Here is a 26,858-nt window from a genome sequence, read left to right as displayed (position 1 = left end):
TTTCAAAGTTACAACTAACCTGCCTGTAAGAAATCAACCCAAGTATTTAAAGCCTTTGCCAACATCATCAAATGGAGCAGCAGTTCTCCACCTGTTGGATTGTGAAAGTCTCCCTCGGTGTTTAACTGGGGGACAGCCCTTATCTTCTGAAAAGATGACATATTCAGGGTATGTCTATATATTAGGGAGTCTCATTTCCTATGTGGTTTATTATATGGTTATACTTCATAATTACTTGGGAGGATTAGGATTCCCCCAAAGGATTTTGTATGAGATTTATCAAAGCCTCTTTTATATCTTGGGGTCATCATCCGTCTTTCTTCAACAGAAGACAGAGGGACCCAAACGAAAATCTCATTGATTTATCAAAACTAGGGGGTGAAAGTCTGATGAAAAACTTTGTTTACATTGTCAGAGAATCTTCCCACAAGATACTTATCAATTACAAAGGCCAAAATAGTAACCAGACAGTGGAGAAAGCTGGCGACACCATTTCACCCAAGTAATCAAAGTTAAAATGATCAGTAATGGGACAGATTGATACTATGTGCCTATATGGAGGAGGATGCAACATGTGCTATCCTGCCAAAAATACAAAACCTGAATCTAATCATGAGGAAACACTAGACAAAACCAAATTTAGGGAGGTTCCACAAAACAACTGGCCTGTGCTCTTCACAAATGTCAAGGACTTGGAAGACAAAGAAGTGAGGAACCAGTTCAGATTAAAGGAGACTAAAGACATGACAAGTAAATTCAACGTGTGGTCTTGGATTGGATCCTGGATCAGAAAAGATTTTTTACTTTCTATAAAGGACACTTGTGGTAAAATTGAGTAAATTCTGTAGACTAGTGTTATTTCAACACTACTTTCCTGATTTTGATCATTGCACTGTGGTTATCTAAGAGAATGTTCTTATTTTCAGGAAATACACATTTAGGGATAGAGTGGCATCAGGAAGCAACTTATACACATACACATACATATACACACACACACACACACACACACACACACACACACACACACAGAGCTAAGAGAAAGAGGTGGGAGGGAAGAAAGAAAAAGGCAAAAGTGACAAAATGCTAATAATTGTGGAATCTGGGTGAAAGATATATATACGTATAAAGATGCACATACATAAATTATTTGTACTATTTTCAACTTTTCTGTATACCTGAAATTATTTCAATATAAAAAGATTTTAAAGTCTCATTGGTTCCTTGGACTTATCAATTTCCCTTTGAGGTGTGTAGTGTGGGGTGTGAGGGGTTGGCACTTTTCTCCTTCCTGAACATTCTTACTATGGTCCATGTAACCCAGAGGAGCCAATTAAAGACATTCAGGACTACAATAAACCAAGGCTTGTGAATTTCCATATACCTTTACCCTGGTTCTGGACTAACCGTTCTGATTAAGAAAGATCAGAGTTTCTCAACTTCAGCACTATTGGTGTTGTATACCGGATGATTCTTTGTTGTGAGGGAACTGTCCTGACTTCTATCCACTAGATGCCAGTAGCATGCCACCCTCAAGTTATGACAAGGTCTCTGCGTGCTGCCAAATGTCCCCTGTGGGACAAAACTGTCCCTGGTTGGGAACCACCAGATAAATAGATAACTATATACTCTTTATGACATTTCCACTGTGCCTGTGTAAGGTACTCAGAATATCTCCCTCTGATATACTCTATCGCAACAAAATCTGGGTCTTTAATGCACTCAAGTTTCAAAGAAAAAAATACATTCAATAGTTTTTTCTTTATGATTTGGATAAATAAATAAGCAAGCAAGATTTGGGTGACAAAATTTATACTAACCCATTTTTACATGATCCAGTGTAGGGTAACTGATAATTCAAATGAAGTAACCAAACAAAAAAAACATTATGCTGTGTGATGCGATGCTGTGCTGTTCTACTAATTTATTAAGCAAATACTATTGAGCACCTACCAGGTATCAGGCACTATAATTTCTTTTATTTATTTCTGAAGAGTTACTCACATCACTCCTATTTTTGGCATTTGTCTTTGCCAGAACTATGTCCATGGCATCAGGAATGCTGGTGAACTTGTTTCTGTCTGGAGGCTGGCGATATTTCTTCTCACTGATGATTTCTGAAGCCCGTTTGTTCTTTTCTACTTCCAAAGAACCCAGGGGACTCCATCCTATGCCTCTCAGCCACTCAAGGTCAGATTTATACAAATTCTGTGAAAATACAAAGCAAGCCATCAAAATTCCAACCTCATCTAGACCCTTGACCGAAGTGATTCTATGCATTACAAACAGATGCATTTTAGATATTCAATAATAATTTATCTAGTTTCAGTCTGTCTATGATTAAATGGCTACTCATATGAGATATAAAGTACTACATAAACTATGAGATTTAGTAGAAACTGACCTCACTCTGTAGTTCATAAACCTTTTTAGCTTGAACAACGTCATTCTGGTCAGGCAGGCAGGTCCACTGGTGCAGGTAGTTCTTGTAGTCCACGTCACTGACCAAGGCCTGGCATTTTTTGGCCAGCACCACTCCCAACATGTCCACTGGGCTGCTGAACTTGGTTTTCCACTTCTCAAAGTCCTTCTTGTATTCCCTTTCACTCTGCATTTTGGCTACATTCATGGACAACACAAGCTTTGGATCATCTTGCAGACTCCGGAATCCAATATGGTGGCCGACTTGCTTGCGGTAGCCTTGTTTATATTTAAACTGAAATCAGAGGAAACAGTTCTCTTATTAACATAAACACAGGGCAAGTTAAACTCAGTTTGCTTTGTTTGCATGTTTGTTTTCCAAAACTGAGAATTTCATTTAACTTAATAAGAAATGTGAAAACTTAAGTGGAAGCTTCCAAAAAAACATAATGTAGCTGAGTATCAGGACAGGTTATGATGACAAATTAAATTCAACTAGAGGTAGACATATATATTGGGATGTGCTAGACATTGTGTATGCTGACTCTAGGGTAGTATTTGATAAAGCTCTTGTGATATCCTTATGGGAATGATGGAAAAGTATGGCTGAATGGCAAAAAAAAAAAAATTGGGAAGATTCAGGACTTGATGAACAGGCCTAATAGTGTAGATTAATTTATTAAGCGGCAGGGTTTTTTAGTGGTTTGCCATATAATTATGTCACATAAACTTGGCCTGTTCGGGATCCATATCTTCATGCACATAAAAACAGCTAAACATGTTAAATTAGAAACAAAATTCCACAAGATCTCAACATATCGCCAAGATAGGTCAAACGAACTACATAAATGTAAGAAATTAAGAGTGAAATCTAGTATTTAGATTCAATTGGGAAAAACTGCATTACTGTTGGATGACAATGACAAGAGGGATAATAATAATGAGAGGAATAATAGCATTTACTTGATACCAGATGCTGAACATACATTACACTTCACAGAAGTAGGTTCTACTCTCTCTTGACACCCAGCTTCATGGTTATGTCTACTAAAGATACTCAAGAGTTTACATGGGTTATAAGCTCAATGTGGGCAATCTGACAAAGTTGCTTTTAAAAAAGTAGATTTTTGTAAGAGATTCTGTAGGGGTACAGATAAAAGCAAATCAGAAGCTCATGTGCTTGGCCTGACCTGAAACAGGAAAACAACACCGAGTTTTGAGGCACTCTATTTTGAGAGGGGTTTTGAAAAAATAGAATAAATCACAAGTGGAATGATCAGAGGATTGAAGGACCTATAAAGCTAAAACCAAAGGAGAATAAGTAAGAAACTTGAAATGTTTGAAGGGGTATCAGGTGAAAGAGGAAATATGCTACTTTTGTGGTGTTCTAAAACACAGACCTGGGCTTCCCTGGTGGCGCAGTGATTGAGAATCCGCCTGCTGATGCAGGGGACACGGGTTCGTGCCCTGGACCAGGAAGATCCCACGTGCCGCGGAGCAGCTGGGCCCGTGAGCCATGCCCGCTGGGCCTGAGCGTCCGGAGCCTGTGCTCCTTAACGGAAGAGGCCACAGCAGTGAGAGGCCCGTGTACAACAACAAAAAAAAACAAAAAACACAGACCTAGGGCTGATCAGTAACATGTTCGAAATAAGGAAATAGATAACGTCAATTAGAGATGATCCAGCAAGGAAACAACCTGCCCTGAAGGACACAAAAATTCTTATATTTGTAAGTATCCAGAGACCAGTTGGAATGGAGAGGAGGTAGGATGCTGAGTGGGAGATTAGATTAAATAACCTTTATCTTCTAACTCTAAATTCTATGATTCTAATTTATTAAATTGAGTACTCATAAAAAATAGCTCTACTCTCCTTAGATTGTATAGATACAAGAACCATTTGAAACTGAGAGGAGATACAATCTCTACAATGGTGGGAAATTCATTTATAGGTAATTTAATTTTAGGGTACGATTTCGAAAGTTTCTAACAGATTTACGTGAAAAGAAATTAGGTACTATCAAATATTGTGTTGTTACGAAAGTATTGACACAATTTAATTTCCTAAACTATCTTTACCTCATGGGGAGCACTAACATTAAATGAAAATGAGTTTACTTTCCGGGGACCGTTCAAGCATCACTACTGCTTTAGGTTCATTACCACATCTATTCATTTTAATGAAGTATTGACCTGCAAGCCCGAGGGTGGGTAATAACACGTCATCTAATTAATTCTCAGCACTTCTGGAGTGCCACAGATTAACTGAATTAGAGAGAAACTTCCCTTATATTCTTAGAATTTATTGTCAGATTCTGTCTGTATTTTTTTTAACCTTTTTAATATTGGAGTATAGCTCATTAACAATGTTGTGATAGTTTCAGGTGTACAGCAAAGCAACTCATCCATACATAAACATGTATCCATTCTTGCCCAGACTGCCCTCCCATCCTGGCTACCACATAACATTGAGCAGAGTTCCCTGTGCTAAACAGTAGGTCCTTGTTGGTTATCCATTTTAAAAATAGCAGTCTGTACATGTCAATCCCAAACTCCCTAACTATCCCTTCCCTCCCCCCTTCCCTCCAGTAACCATAAGTTCATTCTCTAAGTCTGTGAATCCGTTCCTGTTTTGTAAATACGTTCATTTGTATCATTTCTTTTTAGATTCCTCATATAAGTGATATCATACGATATTTCTCCTTCTCTGTTTGACTTAACTTCACTCAGTATAACAATCTCTAGGTCTTTGCTGCAAATGGCATTATTTCATTCTTTTTTATGACTAATATTCCATTGCATATATGTACCACATCTTCTTTATGTCAGATTCTGCCTTTAGACATGCTTTCTCTCCAAACCAAATCCTTGTTTTGCTTTGTTTCAAAGATTTTGATTAAGAGGTTGTGCTTCCCCATGAAATTCTGGTAATTTATTCTCTATAACCAAAGTTCTCTGAATTTTTGGTGTTTAATTTTTGGTGTTAACAAAATTATATGTTTTAGTGTTTGCAGAATATCTAAGTTGAATACTTATAAAAATTCAATTGATCAATAGGAACTATATCCAGTTTATTTATCAAATTTACTACCCTTTCCAATCATAAATAGAAGTTGCCTTGGGAATTCCCTGGCTGTCCAGTGGTTAGGACTCGGCACTGTCAATGCCATGGCCTGGGGTTCAATGCCTGGTCGGGGAACTAAGATCCCACAAACTGTGTGCGGCCAAAAAAAAAAAAAAAAGAAGAAGTTGCCTTGGAGAGTGAATATTCTTGTTTTACGAACTTTCGACCAGATATCGAGGGGAAAGTTAGGTCTTCTGGATCTTAAACCTAAATTCCTGCCACCTTCTGTATTTTCTATACCCTGAGCCAATTTATTATAATTACGTAAATGCAAGGATGGACTAAATAGAAAGAATTGGAAGCTAATTTTAAATATGTGCAAAGAAAAATCTATTAACATTAGGTTGTTGAGGTTATTTATTATCTGGCACTTTGAATTTGTCTAAAATAGACAAATAGAAGCCAGAAAAATTATTTGCAGGCAAGCAGGGGAAAACGGAAATCTCTGGTACTTTTGTAATGTCTAGAAACATCATGTCTTAGTGTAATGCACCTTGTAGGTCCTCTGGCTCAGGCTCTGTCCAGGCAGCCCCTTTTTTGATATTCGATCAGTGAGAAACAAGAGTGAATTTGGAGTAAGTGAAGAGGGTAGGAGAAGATGAAGGGGACGGCATCACATTTTGAAAGGTAGGGCCTATCTGTGAAAATCATTACCAGCATTAAGGTACTGGATTCAGATAACAGTATATCCTCATAGAAGTCCAACAATACTTACATCACTAGCAATGTCTCTTGAAGCTTTGGCCAATTGTACAGAAATTGCATCAACTGGGAGATCATAGCCTTTCTTCAAAGCTTCTTCCCATCCAAGTTTATAGAGTTTCTGAAAATTAAAGAAATTATTTAGCATTATTCAGTGTATATTAAAACCGAAACAGATTATTGAACAAAAGTGTACCTAAAGAGTAGACATCAGATTTTAACATCATCTATCTTATCTCTGAAGATATGGATAAAAACAAAGCAAGCTGTTTAATAGAGCAATGACTTAGCATCACGTGATCTGGCTTCTTTTTTTTTTTTTTTTTTTGCCTCTGAGACTCACTCCCCACCCCCTTGGTAGTGCAGTTGATCATGTCCTTTCTGTTCAGACACAATATGGTCATATCAAGTATATTAGGTAGATTCCCTTTGCAGTTAAATACAGTCTAGGCTCACTATTTTGATTACAGATGTTAAATTGATTTTTTTAAAAAAGGGTCAGGTAACATATTTTAATTATCTAAATGACAAAAGTAATAGATAATGAAATGCCTTTTGTAAAGTGCAATAAATAAGTTAATCTTTTTTTTTTTTTTTTTTTTTTTTTGCAGTACGCAGGCCTCTCACTGCTGTGGCCTCTCCCGCTGCGGAGCACAGGCTCCGGATGCGCAGGCCCCAGTGGCCGTGGCTCACAGGCCCAGCCGCTCTGCGGCATGTGGGATCTTTCCGGACCGGGCAACGAACCCGTGTCCCCTGCATAGGCAGGTGGACTCTCAACCACTGCGCCACCAGGGAAGCCCAAAGTTAATCTTTTTGAATCAAATTTATTGAATGGATGCACATATGTTAAAACTGGACAATAATAAAAATAGCTGAAGGCCATCCAGTGCTTACTATGTGCCAGGCACTGTGATGAGAGCCCTTCATGGAATTTCTCATTTGGTCCTCACAGCAATTCAATGTCATAGGCACTTGTACGGTCCCAGTTTTAGGGATGAGGAAATTAAGGTTTAGACCCAATATTACACAATTCATAAATGGCAAAGCCAAAGCTCATACCAGGTCTGTCTGGTGCAATTTTTTCTTCCAACAGCTATTAATCAATTTTCTACACTGCGTACTGAAATAAAACAGGCACAATGCCTACTCCATGGGATATATAATCACAGCCGAAGCGCTTGCTTTAAACCACCATAAACTGCAACATCCCTACGCTAGCCAGTTTGAGTCATTCATTTCCACTGCTTCAGCATTTATATCAATGATATACCATGCCATCATTTAAAACGTTCAATTAGTTTCAAGCAAAATTTTTATGTAGCTTTACCTGACTGTAGTGTATTTGATTTTGCTTGGCTTGTAAAATATCTGGTGTATCTGGCATCACATGAACCTTGGTTTTATCTTTGTTCCAATCAACGGTGTATAGGTACTAGAAAGTTAAAAAGCATACATTTAAAATTTAATAACTTTTTAGGACAAACAAGAAAGAAAAAATATAACAATATTTGAATGCACTCAATTTGAATTAGATTAAGTTAACTTAGTAACTAAAGTAGTATATGATTCAGAAAAGACACCAAAAATAAACTCAGACTTAAAAAAATAATTTAAAAGAACAAATAATTTCTAACTTAATTAGAAGGGCAAGTAAAATAAAAATAAGAGGTTGGGAGCAGAAGAATATGGTGTAGGTGAGTGCTCTGGTACTGTTTGCCACTGCATAGAAGTGGTGGGCCCAAATTAAATTTCCCAGACAAGAACCAGAGACTGCTAGCCCTGTCTGGCTGGGAGCTACAAGGAAGGGTAGGTGTTCTGTCTACCTTGTTCATGGTATGCGCATTCTGCTTGGCAAGAACCATGTCCATGGAGTCATTCAGCTTCTTAAACTGGAAGTTGCTAGGGTGCTGGCGGTATTTCTGATCACTGGCATTTTCAGTTGCTTTCTTGGCCTTCTCCACTTCTAGGGAACCAGCTGGACTCCAGCCAAGCCCTTTGTACCATTCATTGTAGTCCTGCTTATATTCATTCTATAAAGAGAAGAAGCACTTTCTACTTTACCTTATCAATTTAGATACAAAACTGTGGCACAGGAGCCTGTAATCTCCATTCTCATGCTAAGAATGCAACCATCACTCAGAAAGAAGAGAGCCTTACATCACTCTGTATGTGATTCATATTCTTGGACAGCTGGATGTTCATGGAGTCTGGAAGGAGGATGTACTTGTGAATCAGGTGCTTGTAGTTGGTGTTGGTGATGTTGGCTTGGGCATCCTTGGCGGCCGTGACACTGAGCATGTCGGCAGGGGTGTGGTAGCTGGTCTTGGTTTTCTCATAGTTTTTCTTGTACTCCCGATCAGATTGCATCTTGGCCACTTGCATGGAATGGACTAATTTGGGATCATCCTCAAGACTGCGGAAACCAACCATCTTCCCCCTCTCCTTTTCATAATTGTGTTTGTATTTATACTGTGAAGAAAAATTTGAATATTTATTCAGAGCAATTCCCTTGACCAGAAATCATTCTAGTGTCAATATTCTGTATTTCATAAAAAGGGATACTTTTATAGAATTCTACAGTTCACAAAACACTTTTTTCACATGTATTTGTGTAAGTTGATCATCACAACTATACCTTGTGAGGTAGACAGCAAGGTTATTGTTACTGCCCCCATTTTAGAGAACAGTAAGCTGAGGCCAGAGGGGTGAGTGACTTGCTAAAGTCATTAAAGCTTAGAACATGGATCTTGTGATGATACACCACCCAGATTTTCACACATATCCTGTTGTTAAAGAACATTTAGTAGGTAATAAGTGTACAGCAAATGAGAGAAAAAAAAGCAGAATGTTCTAAGCAGTTTAATGTTGCCCTGAAAAATCATCCAGCCAGTCTTTCACTGATGCGAAGAGGCTTAGTTATGAGATACACAGTATAATTTTAGGGCAGCTTTATATTTGTGGAGGTTTTTTTCTTTTAAGACTCTCTACTCTGGTATAATGGGGAAGAAATTTTACTATTTATCACCAAGTTCCCTCTTTCATGGGGAGATCCTGATGCATGGGAAACTTATTCTGCCTATCTCTTGTGGGTTCGGGTGTACAACTTAGGGGTTAGGAGCTGGGAGAGCCAAATGACTCCAGCACAATAGAGGGAGAAGTTTGGAGTCCTCAGGACAATGTAGGAGCGGGATAGGGATGGGTAGGTAGGAAAAATGAAGAGCAGAGATGGAAGAGGAAAGAGAAAGTAGACCTGGGGGATGGCTAAGGAATGAGTGCTCTGAATGTGCTCCTCTCATTACCCCCAAATCATTAAATGTTCACTGTGAGTAGATTTCTTGTGGAAACAATCAAATGAAAGAATTGAGTTTCATAAAGGTGATGTGTTATGGCAATGGTGTGTTGGCACACCAGCTCTCTGGGGGAAAAAAGCCCTGATTTGTAGTGTTTGCCAATTTCTGTGGTGTAAGTTCTCCCACTATAGTTGATATCAAGCTATCAATAGTTTAACAACTGGTTTGCAAAATTCATGATTATTTAATAATCAGCTATCATGAGCACAAAAGATCAGGACCCCCAGCACACCACTTCCTGGGACATCCTGTTGGGAAGACAGAGCCTAAGAGGCAGGAGGCAAGAACAACACAAGTGTTAAGAAAACTTAGTGAAGGGCTTTCGATTTCTACTGGCCATAGCCTTGGTGATGGAGTACAAAGGTGGTCATAATGTAGCTGGCATTCTGTTTTTTCAGAATACCAGAGAAAACACAAGAGCAAGGCTAAGAAGCAGTCACAGAACAGAATGGGACTATTGTTAGCAGGCATGCTTTCTTTCTCATATTTTATTCACTCAGTGTTTCTAAAACTCAGCCCTTATTATTTTGGTAGATTAGAAACCCCCAGTCAGGTGACCGCTTTCCTTCAGACTTACATCGCTTGCAATATCTCTTGAGGCTTTGGCGGCTTTGATAGGAATGGCATCAGTTCTGAGATCATACCCTTTCTTTTTAGACTCTTCCAAAGAAAGTTTGTAGAGTTTCTGGAAAGGAAGGCAAAGGAAATAGTTTTCTTCTAAATAGGAAAATCTGGGTTTATTTTAAAAGAGTAAACTGACACTGCAGCATCTTTTTTTTTTTTAATCTTTCAGCAGAATGCTTCATTGGTGGTTCAAGGGCTAAATGCTCTCACAAGTAACATAACTGTGTTTGAAAACAAAATCTATTACAAATTAAAACATCTTCAAAAAACCACCAGAAAAAGTAAGAGCTACTCGTCTCTATTAGGTTGTAAATATGCTTTTTAAAAATGTGAAAGCCCAGTAGATTCTTACTGATGCATTTTGTCAAATAAGAGTCAAGAGAAGAATACAAAATAGCCATATTCTTAAATCAAAAGACTTCACTGTTTTGCAATTGACACTTTTATGTATATAACTGTGTGGATACTACAATTCAAAAAGAAGTCAACAATTCCAAATCCCTGTGTAATTCAAACAAACAAAAGAAAAAAACTGGTAGAGGGACTTCCCTGGGGTCCAGTGGTAAAGAATCCACCTTCCAATGCAGGGGACCCGGGTTTGATCCCTGGTCAGGGAACTAAGATCCCACATGCCGTGGGGCAACTAAGCCCGCATGCCGCAACTACTGAGCCCGCACAGCTCAACTAGAGAGCCTGCAAGCGGCAAAAATATAGAGCCCATGCGCTCTGGAACCCATGTGCCACGGCTACAGAGCCCACCCACCCTGGAGCCTGCAAGCCACAACTAGAGGAGAGAAAACCACATGCCACAACCAGAGAGAAGCCCGTGTGCTGCAACGAAGATCTCGCACGCCTCAATGAAGATCCCGCGTGCCGCAACTAAGACACGATGCGGCATTTATTATAAATAAATAAATAATAAATAAATCTTTTTTTAAAAAAACTGGTAGGATTTGAGGGTTTCCTAGCAACTGGTTAGGATGAGAAAGGAAGTGAAATAAAACACCTATGAAGTTTCTAACAGTAAGTTAGAACATTACATTCCTTACGGGGCTTGACCTAAATTCCTTACGGGCCTTGACCTAAATTCTTCAAAATGTTATTCTTCCCTTTCCATTTAACTTTTCCCAAGACTGCCTCTTTAGAATCATTTCAAAAGCTTGGTAGAGGGACTCTTTAAGAAAGTCCTGGGATTCACTCTTTCCTTATCTCTTATCCTGGGCTCTAAACCACTCTCTTTACTTCTCTTAGTTTGATAAGAAGTACCTACTCCTAGAACAAAATCCAACTGCCCTTCAAATTCCTAACTGCTGTCCCATCAACAGGCCTACTCCTACTCTTAGCAAAGCAAGATTAGAAAGAGTCTCATGTGTGGGTTCCCACTCACTGTCAAAACAGTCATTCTCAAAATCGAGCCATTAATTAGTTAATTTGTTTTTATTGGTTCAAATAGGCAGGAAAGAAAGATGACAACTGGAGGAATTATACTCACATCACTCATATTAATTGTATTTGCCTTTGCCAGAATAATCTGGGGGATATCAGACATGATGTGGACTTTGGTCTTGTCAGCCTCCCATGCTTGTTTGTAGAGGTGCTGGAAAGAAAAAAAAAAGAAAAAAGGAAGGAAGGAAGAAAGGAAGGAAAAAAGAAAGAAAAGAAAGAGAAGAAAAAAGCAATGGAAGTTAGTATTTAAAAGTTTTAAAGGAAGTCAGTACATATATATTATTGTACACAAATATCAATATTTTATGTATTTTTATTAGCTGGCTGTTATTTTTAAAAAATTTAAAGGAAAAAGGTGCTCATTCAAACAAGACAGTGGAGAGGATGTCAGATGTAAAGTAAAATGTCCTGCCTTCCTATTTTACAGCCTGGATATAGCATCTCCATCCTAAAATTTTCTATGCGTATTAAAGTCCACATATAGTCCTTTTTTTTTAATATAAATGAGGTTATATAAAACATGTTTTACATCTTGCTTTTTTACTTAATATTATAGGTTAGACATCTTTTAGCCCTCTTAATAATTTACTTCATTCATTTAAAGAGCTGTGCAGTATTCCATGAAGAGGTGTAACCCAATTGATTTAACTAGTTCTCCTTTGATAGACATTTAATTTGTTGTTTCCAGTTTCTTTCTACTATAAGCAATGATGCCATGATCTTTGTGGTGGGCCTGGAGATGTACAACCCAGACACTCACTCAAGGAAGGACTGGTTGCACCAACTATTGGCAGACAGCCTCCAAACTGTCACTTGCTTCAAGGTTTTGTTGCCTCACTCAAGAGCACACTCTTCCTGGTGGCCATCCAGTTACTCATCAGAGTGGTGGTACAAAGGCCTGGCCACTCCACCCAGTTCAGGACACGTCCGGCAGGCCATATATACTCAAGAGACCTCTGGGGCACTGGCATAGGCTTTGTAGGGCTGGCATCACAGTCGGACCCCTCTTGCCTCCCCCCTTTTTTTTTTACATCTTTATTGGAGTATAATTGCTTTACAATGGTGTGTTAGTTTCTGCTTTATAACAAAGTGAATCCGTTATACATATACATATGTTCCCATATCTCTTCCCTCTTGCGTCTCCCTCCCTCCCACCCTCCCTACCCCACCCCTCTAGGTGGTCACAAACCACCGAGCTGATCTCCCTGTGCTATGCGGCTGCTTCCCACTAGCTATCTAGTTTACGTTTGGTAGTGTATATATGTCCATGCCACTCTCTCATTTTGTCACAGCTCACCCTTCCCCCTCCCCATATCCTCAAGTCCCCTCACTGGTACTGATCCCTGAAAAATGTCCTGTACTCCAAATACCATCTCAGCATCTCTTTTTGGGGATCCTAACCTGCAAAAAGTATTACCGTGTGTATGTATGTGTGTACATCTTTGCACATACATGAGGATTTCTGAAGGGTATTGGGCAACTGAAGTTTTAATTTTAACAAATATTAACAAAAACTGTTGATTAGAAGTTTACATTAACTCCCTTTCCAATACTGTATATCACACAACTTTTTAAATCTTTGCAAATCTTACAGGTGAAAAATGCTATATCTTTGTTTTAGCCAGGTTTGATTAAAAAACAAAAACAAAACTTCTGCTAGAGTTTTTTCTAGATCAGGGGTCAGTAAACGTAAAGAGCCAGATAGTAAATAATGTTAGGCTTTGTGGGCCACAGAATCTCTGTTATGAACTACTCAGCTCTGCTGTTGCAGTGCAAAAGCGGCCACAGATGATATGCAGATGAATAGCTGTGGCTGTGTTACTATAAAATTTTATTTACAAAAACTAATTTTCTGACTTCTGATCAAGTGATCTGTGTCATCTGTGTCATCAACACGACAGTCCCTAGCCACACGGAGCTATCAGTCACTTGAAATGTAGCTAATGTGAATGAAGAACAAATTATTAATTTTAATTAATTGAGATTTGTCATCACATGTGGCTAGTGATTATAGTATTGGAAGCACAATTCTAATGGAAAGAGCAATAGTTAGTCATTAGAGTACTGGTTCTAGTCCAGACCAGGTCATTGACCTGCTGTGTGTCTTTAAGGGAGGTGCCTTGCCTCTCTGGGCCACCCTTTCCTCAACTCTGCAAGGAAGGGGTTCAACCTGATGACCACCAGGATATCTCTCAGTGTTAGCATTTGCTATTTCTGTGATTCTCATCTTGGCATGATTATTTTAAAATGGTAATCTTTAACACTGAAAAAATGAAAGGCTTAATTTAATATTTAAAAAGTAAATGTATGTTTGTGGTAGTTTAAATTCTAAATCTTAAAAGGGGCACTGAGACTTTTGCCTTGTGTCAACAAGTCCTTTCCAAAGAGGTTGGTCTTCTTGACAAAATTCTTTCTCAGAAGACTCCAGAGGATTTACTCAGAGACTTAGCATAATACAGCTCTATCTTTCTACATCATTTTCTGCAATCGTTTCATGTTCAGATCCAAATTATTTTTCCCCTTTTTGGTTAATCAATGGCATTTCTAATTATGATCCACAAAATATAACCAATGCTGTTGCAATTATTTTATTTTTGCAACTTAAAAACAGATGTCCAAGGGTGATGTACTTGTTGGTCCTGAAATCAAATTATGGCTAATTATGTCAAACTACAGTAAGGCTTTTCTGAAGGCTGGAGTCATTAATGATCCAGGGAAGTACTAGTGGAGAGCTATCGCTCTCAGCATTGCCCAGAGAAGGTCCTGGCTCAGAATGCTGCTACAGCCATGTAATCTAGTTTTCTTTTATTCCATCAAAAGAGCAAGGAAGCAGAGGTGGGCTGCAACACCCAGCTGTCATCATCAGCCCTACAGTCTACTGATTCAGCATAATGAGCTTCTACTAACTTCGCCTTAGACAAATGGGACTCATTTTCAAGATCTGCATTGAAAGAAAATAGTCCATACTTATTTTGTTATGTCTATTAGGTAGGGTGGTTCACTGAGCATTTGGAGAGGGCACTTATTAGGACTAATTTCTATCTTTTTTGTTTGTTTTTTTAACTACAAGACCCTTTTTCAAGGTAGAGGAAACATTAATTATGATGCTGTAAAACTGTTATCAAAACCTGTAGATTAAATGTAGGATATGCCTGGCTTATTCTTGATGCTTATGAAACACTACATTATTGAAAGACTTACTTCGTTCATAATTTTTGCATTATTCTTGGCCAAAACCATGTTCACTGAGTCCATCAAGGTGGAATACTTCAGAGTGTCTGGGTGTTGGCGGTACTTCTTTTCACTGATAATCGCCATGGCTTTCTTGTTTTTCTCAGCCTCCAGGGAGCCCAGAGGGAGCCATCCAACGCCCTTCATGAAGTCAGCATAGTCAGCTTTGTACTGATTCTGCAAAAGAGGAAAAGTTCGAGGATGAGAAGAAACCAAATCTTCCAAGAACCATGAGCGGGTATTTAATATTCCACGAGTTCCACTTCAGTTTTCAACTGATAGCATATTCAACTTTAATTACTTTTAACCCTAAACTTTATTTTTTTTACATTTCCTTGCATGAGGAATTTAAAACAAGCAGCAATATCTTTGTGATTTATTTGCTTCTCTCAATGTCTTCATAAAGAAAAAGTGCTAAGAAATACCAAATAGATCAATCTACCATGTGACTACTATCTCAAGAAAGGTGACCATGCTGGACTAACTTTCTTACAAAAATCCCCAAGTCCCCTTGGTTAATAGGAGACTTAGAGGACTCCATTTCTCTCTTTTGGTATAAGCCTTTGAACAGCCACCATGATTACAACTCCTTCGGGTATGCCAGAAACCTCACTGATACTTTGTGCAAATTTCATTTTTTTCCCCTCAAATCAGACATTTCCCCCTATAACTGTACCACGGTTGCTTTCATTTGGGTACTTATGTACCTCCCCAGCTATAGCTCATGTCTTACATTTCCAAAGAGAAATATAGGCTCGGCATGGTCTGCATTTGGTTCATAATTTATATTCACTTTCCCCAGCCACCAAAGGGCCTCTATAGCTCAATTCTTGGCTTTACACTCTCTGTGCCTTCCTCACATTTATTCTAATCGCTGTTTCAGCCATCACCTCCTTACTATTTCATCAGTAAGATAGGCAATTATAAAGCTGGAAATGAAAGCTGGCTGGGAGTGAGGGACAGTAGCTCTCAAGTTACCTGACTTTCTGTTTTACCTCTTACTCCTTAATCAGGAACTTTTTATACTTCTGACTCTCTCTGCTAGATATATTTCCTTCAACACATTCTTTCTGAAACCAAATTTCATGTGTTATGGCTGATCTAGCATCCAATAATGCTCACAACAATAATAGATAGGGTTCATCCCTTTGTGTTAAAAAAATAAATTCAATCTAAGGTAAAAACTGAAACACCTCATTGGGAAATTACATATGAATTTCTTTCAGGATTTTCAAAATGGCATTACTTATGGTCTTTCATGATTTGCTTATTATCCAAAGTAAATGCTCTGCAAATGTTGTGGCTGTCACGTACATCACTTTGAATCTGCATCATGTTTTTGGCCAATTCAAAGCTCATGGCATCAGGAAGCATGTTGTAGGCATGGATCACGTTCCTGTAGTTGGTGTTGGTGGCCACTTCCTGAGACTTCTTGGCTGCCACCATGCTGAGCATGTCCGCCGGGGTGTGGAAGGATGTCTTGGATTTCTCGTACGCCTTCTTGTACTCCCGGTCTGACTGCATCTTGGCCACTTGCATGAAGTGCACCAACTTGGGGTCGTCCTCTAGGCTCCGGAAGCCAATGTGTTTCCCTTTGGCTTGTTCATAGGCTTGCCTGTACTTGTACTGTGGATGGAAAAGAAACATGGTGATGAAGATAGTGAAAGAAAGAGAACAAAATATAATTCACTACGTGCCATTAGCTTTGTCATAGGTGTAGGGTTTTAGAGCTACTCTAAACTTACAAAGGGAGGAGTTGTTGGCGGGGTGGGGGGACTGGGAGCAAATTTTTTTTTTTTTTGCGGTACGCGGGCCTGTCACTGTTGCGGCCTCTCCCGTTGCGGAGCACAGGCTCCGGACGCGCAGGCTCAGCGGCCATGGCTCACGGGCCCAGCCGCTCCGCAGCATGTGGGATCCTCCCGGACCGGGGCACGAACCCGTGTCCCCTGCATCGGCAGGCGGACCCTCAACCACTGTGCCACCAGGGAAGCCCCAGGAGCAAAATATTTTTACTTCAAATTTCTTGACAGACTTGAGTCCATGAGGGGAAAAAAATCATCTAGAGTTAATCAAAGTGATGTGTAAATAAGTTGTTTTAGGGTTATTTAGAAAAGCAGCTTTTCCCACTCTGCTGTGTAACAGCGGAAAGGGCTGCAGGCACCACTTTTCATGGTGCGCCTCTACATTCAGGAAAGAGCTTGGTAATGGATCTTCTGGGTAAAGTGCATAGATCACATCCCTATGTTTGCTAGGAATTGCCCATAAACAACTTAAGCACTCTAAAAGTAACTTATTTTAACAAGACCCTGTCACTTTTTACACTGAATGATGAACAAATAATTAGAGCACCCTTGGACTGGGTGAAGGGAGGTGTCTTGTGTGTTACATGGAACAGTGGTCCCACCAACACTGGACAGAGCTGATTACAGCTCCTACATACACATGAGCTTGGCTCATTTGCTCTTTTTCTCATTTAGACTAAATAAGCATCAGTGAAAGCACTTACATCACTGGCAATGTCTCTGGAGGCTCTTGCAGCCTTTATTGGGATGGCATCAGGCCTCAGGTCATATCCTTTCTTCTTTTCTTCTTCCCAGCCAGCTTTGTACAGTTTCTAAATGATGAAGTAGAAAAACACCAGCATCTTGTTAGTCGCGTTAGAATGGGGACCCTAATTTTAAAGTGGTTGTCATGTGGAAGACAGATATTCCACAACTACTAGTTCCCTTCAAACTCTTCCCTCCCCCTGCCACCACCCCCCACTCCCTGCATCTTTGTTGTTGTTGTTAATCTACTCACATCACTCATGGTGATTTGGTTGACTCTGGAGAGTAAAATGCCTGGAGTATCAGGCATGACGTGAATGGTGGTCTTGTCTTTGTTCCATTTTTCAGTGTAGAGCCTCTACAACAAGAAAGGCAGGCACATGACTGTACAGCAGGACAAATCTGCAATGTGCTATCAAGAGGAAGAGACTCACATCTCCATGGTAGAACAGGTTAAATCTGATATTGGAAAATGAATGAAATAGCAAGAAGATGGGCTGATGAGACTGGACACATGATTTTAAAAATCATCAAACAAGGGAGCCCTCTTCCACTGAAACAACAAAGGCTATCTTGCTCCAACCACACATTACATAGAGCTTCGTGGTTCTAGCACACACTCAGCATGAGGTTGACAGACAGCCTGGGGTTGGTATAAGTGGGAGCTCTCTAGACACGATGACGGTTATAGACTGCCCCCTCCTACCACCACCGCCACGACCACGACCATCAGAAAGATGAAAACGCTGATGAAGGTTGAAGTGGCACTGCCTGGTTCAATGGTCTGAGCACTGCAGGGGTTCTGAGGCTGAGGCCAGCAGGTGAGTTCTTACCTTGTTCATAATCAGTTTGTTACTTTTGTTTAGTGCTTGTTCCAGTGTGTCCATGGCGTATGTGAACTTTAGCTTCTCAGGGTGCTGGCGGTACTTCTTCTCGCTAAGAATCTCTCCTGCTTTCTTTGCCTTCTCCACCTCCGGTGACTCTATGGGCACCCAGCCGATCCCTTTCATCCAATTGGTGAAGTCGGATTTGTACAGATTCTTCACAACGAAAAAGGAAATTCTCGTTTCAGAAAGAGTCAGGGCATGGGTTTCTTTGACCAGATGATTTGCTCATTTTTAAAAAGAGGAAAAAAAAAAAGGATGGGGGGACTGGGAGAATAAACTGCTTTTTATTCCCTACCATCCTTCAGAAAAAAATGAATTACAAAGTGATTGTATTCATGGTGGTTTTGAACAGAAAATCCTGACCCAATAATTCCTTTAAAAATTTAACTTTCTTGGGGGGAACGTTAACAGAATTTTGCACTGGAAAGAATATTATATAGCACCCATTTGGACCTGTTAGTCTTTCACAGAATACAACATATATTGGGTCTAACTTCCAAAGTTTAAGTATATATATACATAATAACTAAAGAAAACTATATATATAGTTCAAATGAGTGAAATCCTAAAACTCCAAATTCTGGAGAGGATCCCTAATTACAGTGAGTCCAACCAGGTTTAGGATGGAGTAAATGGAATTGCTGATTTCTAGTTCTTCTTAGCCGTCAGCTAGAAATGGATAACTAATTTTATGCTGACAATCTGATGACTGCTACGTACGTCACTTTGAATCTGCATCGCGTTCCTGGAATGCTCCACGTTCAAGGCATCAGGCAGCAGGGTGTAGTGGTGGAAGGGTTGTCTGTAGTTGGTGTTGGTGGTGACCTCCTGAGATTTCTTGGCTGCTGTCACACTGAACATATCCAAGGGGGTGTGATATCTGGTCTTGCTGGCTTCATAGCCCTTTTTGTACTCACGATCTGACTGTATTTTGGCTACATTCATGTAGTGAACCAGTTTAGGATCATCCTGAAGACTGAGAAATCCAATTTGTTTGCCTTTGGCTTTCTCGTAGGCCTCCTTATATTTGAACTACATGAAAAAGAAGGGCAGACAGAAGTTTGATAGGGTAGATTGTATGAAATACTAAAGCATTAAACTGAATTTATATCACAAATTAAGCAATAGCCAAATTCATTCTGAATCTAGGTAACAACTAAGTTTTTTAGTATTTTTAAGTAAACAACTAGCAAAGTATTTCCAATGGATGGTCTTGAGATCTGCTCTGGGGATAATTAAGAATGGAATAAATTGTAGTTTATATCTAGATTATTCATAGGTGGATTCTTTGAATACAAACAAAGGTTCCTGAAAAGTTTATTAAGGATTTGGTGAACATAGTTTTTATTATCTGTTTCTATGATTAATTTGCATCACCTTATAAACTATTTGCATAATTCTGAGTAAATTGCAGCAAAGACATTATAAAAATTAGTATATTGGACTCCAAATGAATTTCTACTCTATCAAGGTATATCAATTCCTATAGAAAATATAACTTAATTTATAAAAAGTAATTAATTAATAAAGTAAATAAGTAAGCAGGTAACTGAAATGCTGTCATTTAATATATAATTCTTCCTGGCTTTCCATATTTCACCAGATTTTTTTCTTTATGGAAATTATATTATCAAAAAATTGTATTCTTTTAAAATACTGGGAGACTTTCTTGATTTAGTAATATATTAGTATACCAAGGCTTTTTTCTTAACAAAATCCAAATAAAAAGCAGTTTTCAAGTTCATAATAATAATACTAATGAGAATTCCATGTATTTGACAGTTTAAAAAAATTATCTTCTTTGTAACAACTTACTGAGTTTTTAAATATTTTTAAGATAAAAAAATCACTGGTACCTAAGATATTAGGAATTCTTTTTATACTACAATTTTTTATTTGCTTCCTAATATAGCTCATATAACCTCATACACCATATAAATATTTTTTAAATATAAAGAGAGTTTACTACTTTCAAATTAGACTTACATTGCTAGCAATATTCCTTGAACTTTTTGCAGCAACAATTGGAATGGCATCTGGTCTCAAATCATAGCCCTTAGCAAGGGTTTTCTTCCAATCTGCTTTATACTTAGCCTTGAAAAAAGGAAAGATTATTTTATTATCTGACATAATTAAAAGAGGAATGAAACAGGAAACCAAAATCTTTCTTATAAAACATGTCATAATATATCCCTTTCTATTAAAAGAATCCAGAGTTAGGGCTCTAAGTTCATCTTTTAGAACTCTATTATTCTTTAAAAAAAAATCAGTAAACTATATACACAGTATGATCTCAACTGCTGTAAAAAATGTATATGTGTGCATTAAAAAAAGCAATGGAAAGGTATTGCTTTGAATGTGGGATAACAGAAGATTTTAATTTTTTCATAATTTTCTATATTTTCCAATTTTTCTATAATAAGCATGCAATGCTTTTATTTTCTTGTATTTTTTATAATGGAACATTTTAAACTTACAGAAAGATGTGGGTACTAAAATTAAAAGTTCAGATGTAGTACCACCCAGCTTTAATTAATATTAATTTTTAAATATTACTTATAAAAGCAGGAAAAAGTTTTAAATGAACCAAAAGCATAGAAATGAGTACTTTAAAAAATGTTTATTTGGAGATAAAAGAGAGCCTAAAATGTTAGGAAGAATGACTAAATCATCTTTTAAGAAATGAACAACTTTATCCAGGTTGGATTATGTCTTTAAATTAGAATTTACCAATTTGCTTTAAAAGCAAAAGGAAATAATTCATAATAGTAAATTTAAACATTGCCACCAATTAGAGAGAGATGCTAGTCACATGCAAAGAAGAGTTTCTAAAGAAAATCACGGTAAACTTGTTTAGAAGTTTAGAATTTTAACAAATAACTGAAATAAAAGTTATAGAAATAGCAATACTTATCCTTACTACAGACCATGCATTCCTGTATTTTCCAATCCTCTCTGTCCTATTTTGTTTTACTTTTTAAAAAATGGAACACAACCTACTAGATTGATTTTATAACCCACTAACGAGTCATAGCCCACAGTTGGGAAAAGTCCGCATTAAGTGAAATGTATGGTAGGCTCTAGTCTCATATTCTATGATAAGGATCCAATCTGGAGACTGTTGGTTCGCAAACTGGTCCCCGTACATGGAGGGCAAGGAGAGACTGAAAAAACAGGCTGACCACTCCAGCTTGGTAGGCGGCAATTTTAATAAACAAGGGAACTTACATTCGAGGGTTGTCTTGGGCAGTCACAAGACAAGTAGATCTTCACACCCGCCCACCAGAACCTTACAAGTTTATTAAGGCCTCAAGTGGATTCAGTGCAAGTTGTCTCAACAACACATTGGTCTCTCAAGGCTGTGTCCTTGAAAATGGCTCCCACTGTGGGAACAGTGGGCAGAACTTACATTCCAAGGATGGGAGGGGGTGAGGAGCCTCCAATTGCCCAGGTCCAGATCAAGGGTCACCTGTCAATCACGTCCTCTCAATGACCTCCTCCATCAAAGACTCAAAGGGTTCACACTCAGTTTGCTCCCCCTAAAATTCCCAGTGCTAGTTATATAGAACTGGAAAGGAGAGGCTCATGTAAGCAATACTAGACGGGCACCAGGCCAAATACTCACATCACTTATGTTGAAGGCATTGACCTTGGCTTGAATAAACTGTGGTACATCAGGGTCCATAGTGTACTTGTGCTTCAGTTTCTCTCCCTCCACCTTGTAGTTCACCTAAAAACAAAGGAGGCAGCGTTGAAATCGTATTAGCTAACATAATGTAAGTTTCATCTAGCACACGTTCCTTTAAAAAGGAAGACTATCGTTTGTGTTTTTCCATTTATAAGGCAATTAGCTACATTATCACACAGAGGGAGTGTTGGCAGACATATTCATTGCTCATTCCACCCATATTTATTGGACAGCACTCTGATCAATAGGCAGCATGGTAGGTTCTGTGTTTAAAGTGGTTAAAAAGAAAAAGGCAGACCTGTCCTCTTGGAGCTTATAGCCCAATAGAGGAAACAGAGAATAGCACATAAACTGTAAGATAGAGCTAGAATTCGTGATGTGTTGTAAATTAAATAACTTTAGGAAAGAAATGAACAGGGTCAGGGTGGGGGGTCAGCAAAGGCTCTCTAAAAAGGTAACATTTACACCCAAACTTGAAGAAAAGGGAAGGGTCCGGGCAGAAGAAGAGCATTCAGGGCCCTGGGTCTAGAAGGGGCATGGCTAGCTTGAGGAACTGAAGGTCACTGGGCTGGAATGTGCTGAGCGGGGTCCCAGGAGGATTAGACAGGAGGGGGGCGGGGGCACAGAGCTGAGGGCTTTTTCAACCAAGTTAACAGTTTAGATTTTACTTTGAGTTCAAGGAGAAGCTACTAAGGGGTTTTAAGTATAAGAAGGACATGATCTGATTTATGTCTTAAGACAGTCTTTTTGGTTTTTGTGTGGCCCCAGGCAGGGAGTCCAGGTAATGGATTATTACAGTTGTCCACGTGAGATATGGAGGCCAGAACTAGGGTTGGTGGCAGCTGAAAGACAGAGAAGTGCTCCAACAGGATGGCTGAGAGATTTGGGAGGCTAACTCAGCAGAGGCGTTGGATGAGGGGGGTTCACATGGGGAGGTGTCGATGGTGACTGCCAGGTTTCAGGCTTGAGTAACTAGGTAGATGTTGACGGCATTTATTGGGATGAGGAAGACTTAATATCGTGAGTTTAGGGTTTTCCTAGCTAACTGGAAAAACACAGGGAGAAGTGACACCTCGGTCAGTACAAAAGAAATCAGAACAATCTACACCATTTAGTACCACTAGAATAGAATTAATCTTGAAACATCTGTGGTAATGTGGGACTGGTCTGAGAAATAAAATCCAGAAAACCCTCAAATCTGAACCAAAGAATGCATTCCGCACCTTCGAATATCTGGGGTTAAAGCCACAAAAAGTCCTCTCTTCTTTGTTTTTTACTTACCACTCTATTTCTGGGGGAGGTATCTTAGAACTCTGAAATTATCAAATGAGGGGAAGCACTGAGCATTGTAATTAGCCTCTGACTAAGAAAAAGGGTCCAGATAGACCTCGGCTCAGAAAAAAGACTCTGGATGACTCTGAAAGCAAACTGCTTAACTCTTCCCCAGAGGTGTTTCTCTCTCTCAGAATACCGCCCTATTTATTTTGCAAGGGGATTAGGACATTAGCCTTCTCCTCATCTGGCTAGGTAGAACTCTTACAACTCTCTCTCTCTCTCTCTCTCTCTCTCTCTCTCTCATTCTCTCTCTCTCTCTCTCTCTCTCTCTCTCTATATATATATATAGAGAGAGAGAGAGAGAGAGAGAGAATGAGAGAGAGAGAGAGAGAGAGAGAGAGAGAGAGAGAGAGGGAGAGGGAGAGGGAGAGGGAGAGGGAGAGAGGGAGAGAGAGCGCGCAATATATATCTTGGTTTGCAATTCAGACAAGGTCACAGATTATAATAGAAATAATTTTATTTCCTATGTATAGTGTAAGGGTCTGCTTATAAATAACATAGACTCTCTACATTTGGAAAACAAAGCAAACTTGGAACATCGTCCTTCTCTCCTTCCTATTCTTCTTAAGTCCCAAGTTGCTTCAAAAGTAAAACCTTTTGATATACCTCTGAAAGCAGATGATTTGCTAAGATAGATGCACACTCATGAATTGAATTAAGAAGGATTGTGGAGTAACTGGTCATGGGGTTATTCATGGACAAAAACTCTTTGAAGGAAAACCACTTACATCACTTAGCTGCTTTGTGTTGTGCTGAGCCAAAACCATGCCCATGGAATCAGGCACACTTGTGAACTTGATGGTATCTGGGTGCTGTCGGTACTTTCTCTCATTTAATGCATTGCCTGCTTTCTTGGCCTTCTCGACCTCCAGAGAACCAAGAGGGATCCATCCAATGCCCTTGAAGCAGTTGTTGTACTCATCTTTATATACATTCTGTAAAAGAGTAATCTCAGATGAGGGGATATCCTAGTGCATACTCAAGAGCTGTTTCTGGAATCTGTAATTCTATCCAGGGCGGGAATGAAGAGCAACCTGTCAGCATGCCTGTGTCTATACTGGAGCTTTGGCTATCTCTGCCACAGAGCTTCTTACCCAGAATTTGGTCATAAGAAAAAGCAGTTCTGTTGTTAGAGTGCATTAACACTCCAGGAGAGAATGTAGGCCACATATTTCCATGGGTACTGCTGGAAAAAAAAAAAAAAAAAAAAAAAAAAAAAGTGTCTCTTCTGACAATAAATTGGGCTTTCCTTTTGATTTCACTGAAATCTCCACAACTTCTGAATTTCACCCACACCGTCCACCTGAGCTCCTCCACCTCAGGTGGAGAGAGACATTCTCATTGAGCAACAATAAAGGAACACAATTTTTTCCCTTTACCAAGGATGATTCTTACAAAAACCTGGCTCCTGCAGCAGGAAATGCTCTGAATATTAAACACCCTCCCCCATGCAGCTCTCCATGAGTCATGCTGCAATCACAAAACCCTCCTGGTTCATTTTAGATGACTCGTTACATACATTTACATGCATGAGAGTGTGACCTTGAGTTCAAAAATAGAAGAAGAAAAAAAGAACATTCCTGAATTCAGAAAGAATAGAGAATGCTCCTATTTTGCATTATACATATTGCTGTTGAAGCAGGCCCACCAGGAGTAACCATTTCCTTTTGTTGAGAACCAGGGTGGCTTATGTACTTAGTAGAACATGGCTTTATCTTTGACCCATAAGTTAATAAAGATAATATCAATGATTGTGATAGGAGCAGAGAAAGCTAGTAAAACACAGCGTGTCTACCATGCCTTTGTTACTCTTTCAATGATGACTGTATATTTTAAAGTGTATTTTTCAAATACCTTACTGTATTGTGAAGTCTACTAAAACAGGAAGAAATGATCGTCTGTTCAGTACCAGCATCTCTAGGTCTATAATGTTATACATACTCACATCACTCTGAATTTGATTCATATTCCTGGTATGCTCAAGACTCAGGGCATCAGGTAGGTATGTGTAGTGATGTATCGGCTGCTTGTAGTTGATGTTGGTGGCAACATCCTGGGCCATCTTTGCAGCTGTAATGCTAACCATGTCCCCAGGGGTATGATAGCTGGTTTTGGTGTTTTCATAGTTCTTCTTGTATTCACGATCAGACTGTAACTTTGCCACATTCGTATAGTGGACGAGCTTAGGATCATCCTGGAGGCTTCTAAAACCCACATGCTTTCCCTTTGCCTTCTCGTAAGCTTCCTTGTATTTATACTGTGGAGGCAGAATTTGGTTAGCAAAGTCCTAAGCATTGGGAACATTAGGTGGAGCGATTATATTCACACACAAAGGCATTCAGAATATTGTGATTTTCTGGAAGACTGTACAAGAAATACAGTCCACACCCCATGCCCCCCAACCCCAGGAAGTTTAGACTGAAAGCATTTATTTCCAATACTGCTGGGTTATAAATGGGTATCATGATAAATTCAGGAGCAGTTTCTTTTCTTTGCTACGAATGCTATAGATGATTTGCATGTGGAACTTTATATAGAGCCAACTCTATTAAGTTTTCACACTTAATATAAACATAACATATTCCAAAATATAAGACTACATTCCAAATATACCTCTTGGTTTTCCAGGGATGTGAATTTTCCTAATCCAACATGTTAGTTCACATCACAGAATACTAGAAATACTTCTGTTTTCGATTCTGATTGGTCCAGGAAAAGGTGCAGAAGAAACTCTAAAGAACTGTACATGCAAGACGTTTATACTCAGATCTCTTTGGGGTGGGAGATGGAAAATATTACTATGTTTGTTGTCTCAGTTGACCTAATATGGTTAAACAAAAAAACCCTCTTCTTTGGCAGGTAGCTAGGCTTTCACCCAACCCCATTTCTCAGCAGCTACTCTCCAAGCTCACTGCTGAAGCAGCTGCACATGAATTAAGGAACTATATAATAAGGGCAGGAACCACCAAGACCTTTCCTCATCAGTAAAAGCCTGACTGCAAAAGCTCTGCGGTCCAAGGTCTCTCACCACTGAGATAGGCAATGGGGTGTAGACTGAGCTATACAGTAGGTAACAAATCAAAACCTCAATTTTTATGTAAGAGAATTCAAATCCACCCAAACTCTGAAGACACTCTGCTCCTGCCATTTAAGCACCAATTTATAAACAAGAGTTTAGCAGGCAAAAGAATTATCAAGTAATTTCTAGGCATGTTAGAAAAAGTTCTGTGTAAGGGCTAAAAATAAAAATGATAATGTCATATTTTAGACTGTCACTTTCTCCTTAAACTAGAAATGTATTTCAGAGTGATGTGCAAAGCTTTGAAGAACACATTTTCAGTACCATCCCTACATGGAAGGCTGTGGAATTCTTACACCCTATCTTCCACATGGTCTGTACACGTGGTTTCTTTCTTTTCTTGTGTCAGACGAAGAGTGTAGCCTCTGGAATAGTGTGTGACAGTGAAATCTATGGCGTGTGCGTGCTTTTGGAAAATTTTGTTTTT

General features: G+C 39.0%; 1 protein-coding gene across 1 annotated transcript in view; it reads right to left on the bottom strand.

Annotated features, from left to right (window-relative positions):
* The window catches only part of NEB (nebulin), a 274,918-nt gene that overhangs the window by 143,103 nt on the left and 104,957 nt on the right, over positions 1-26,858 (bottom strand). Inside the window, exons 34-51 of the mRNA XM_060016820.1 lie at positions 25,298-25,609; positions 24,081-24,287; positions 21,955-22,059; positions 20,316-20,423; positions 19,050-19,361; positions 18,276-18,482; positions 17,696-17,800; positions 17,403-17,510; positions 16,211-16,522; positions 14,867-15,073; positions 11,712-11,816; positions 10,173-10,280; positions 8,403-8,714; positions 8,069-8,275; positions 7,573-7,677; positions 6,259-6,366; positions 2,405-2,716; positions 2,005-2,208 (exon numbers count right to left, since the gene is read on the bottom strand). Coding sequence (XP_059872803.1) covers positions 2,005-2,208; positions 2,405-2,716; positions 6,259-6,366; positions 7,573-7,677; positions 8,069-8,275; positions 8,403-8,714; positions 10,173-10,280; positions 11,712-11,816; positions 14,867-15,073; positions 16,211-16,522; positions 17,403-17,510; positions 17,696-17,800; positions 18,276-18,482; positions 19,050-19,361; positions 20,316-20,423; positions 21,955-22,059; positions 24,081-24,287; positions 25,298-25,609 — 3,444 coding nt within the window. The remainder of the gene's footprint in view (positions 1-2,004; positions 2,209-2,404; positions 2,717-6,258; positions 6,367-7,572; positions 7,678-8,068; positions 8,276-8,402; positions 8,715-10,172; positions 10,281-11,711; positions 11,817-14,866; positions 15,074-16,210; positions 16,523-17,402; positions 17,511-17,695; positions 17,801-18,275; positions 18,483-19,049; positions 19,362-20,315; positions 20,424-21,954; positions 22,060-24,080; positions 24,288-25,297; positions 25,610-26,858) is intronic.

The sequence above is a fragment of the Delphinus delphis genome, chromosome 7, assembly GCF_949987515.2.
Source record: "Delphinus delphis chromosome 7, mDelDel1.2, whole genome shotgun sequence".
Taxonomy (NCBI): Eukaryota; Metazoa; Chordata; class Mammalia; order Artiodactyla; family Delphinidae; genus Delphinus; species Delphinus delphis.
The sequence above is the reverse complement of the archived record's forward strand: the minus strand, read 5'-3'. Positions and strand labels throughout refer to the sequence as shown.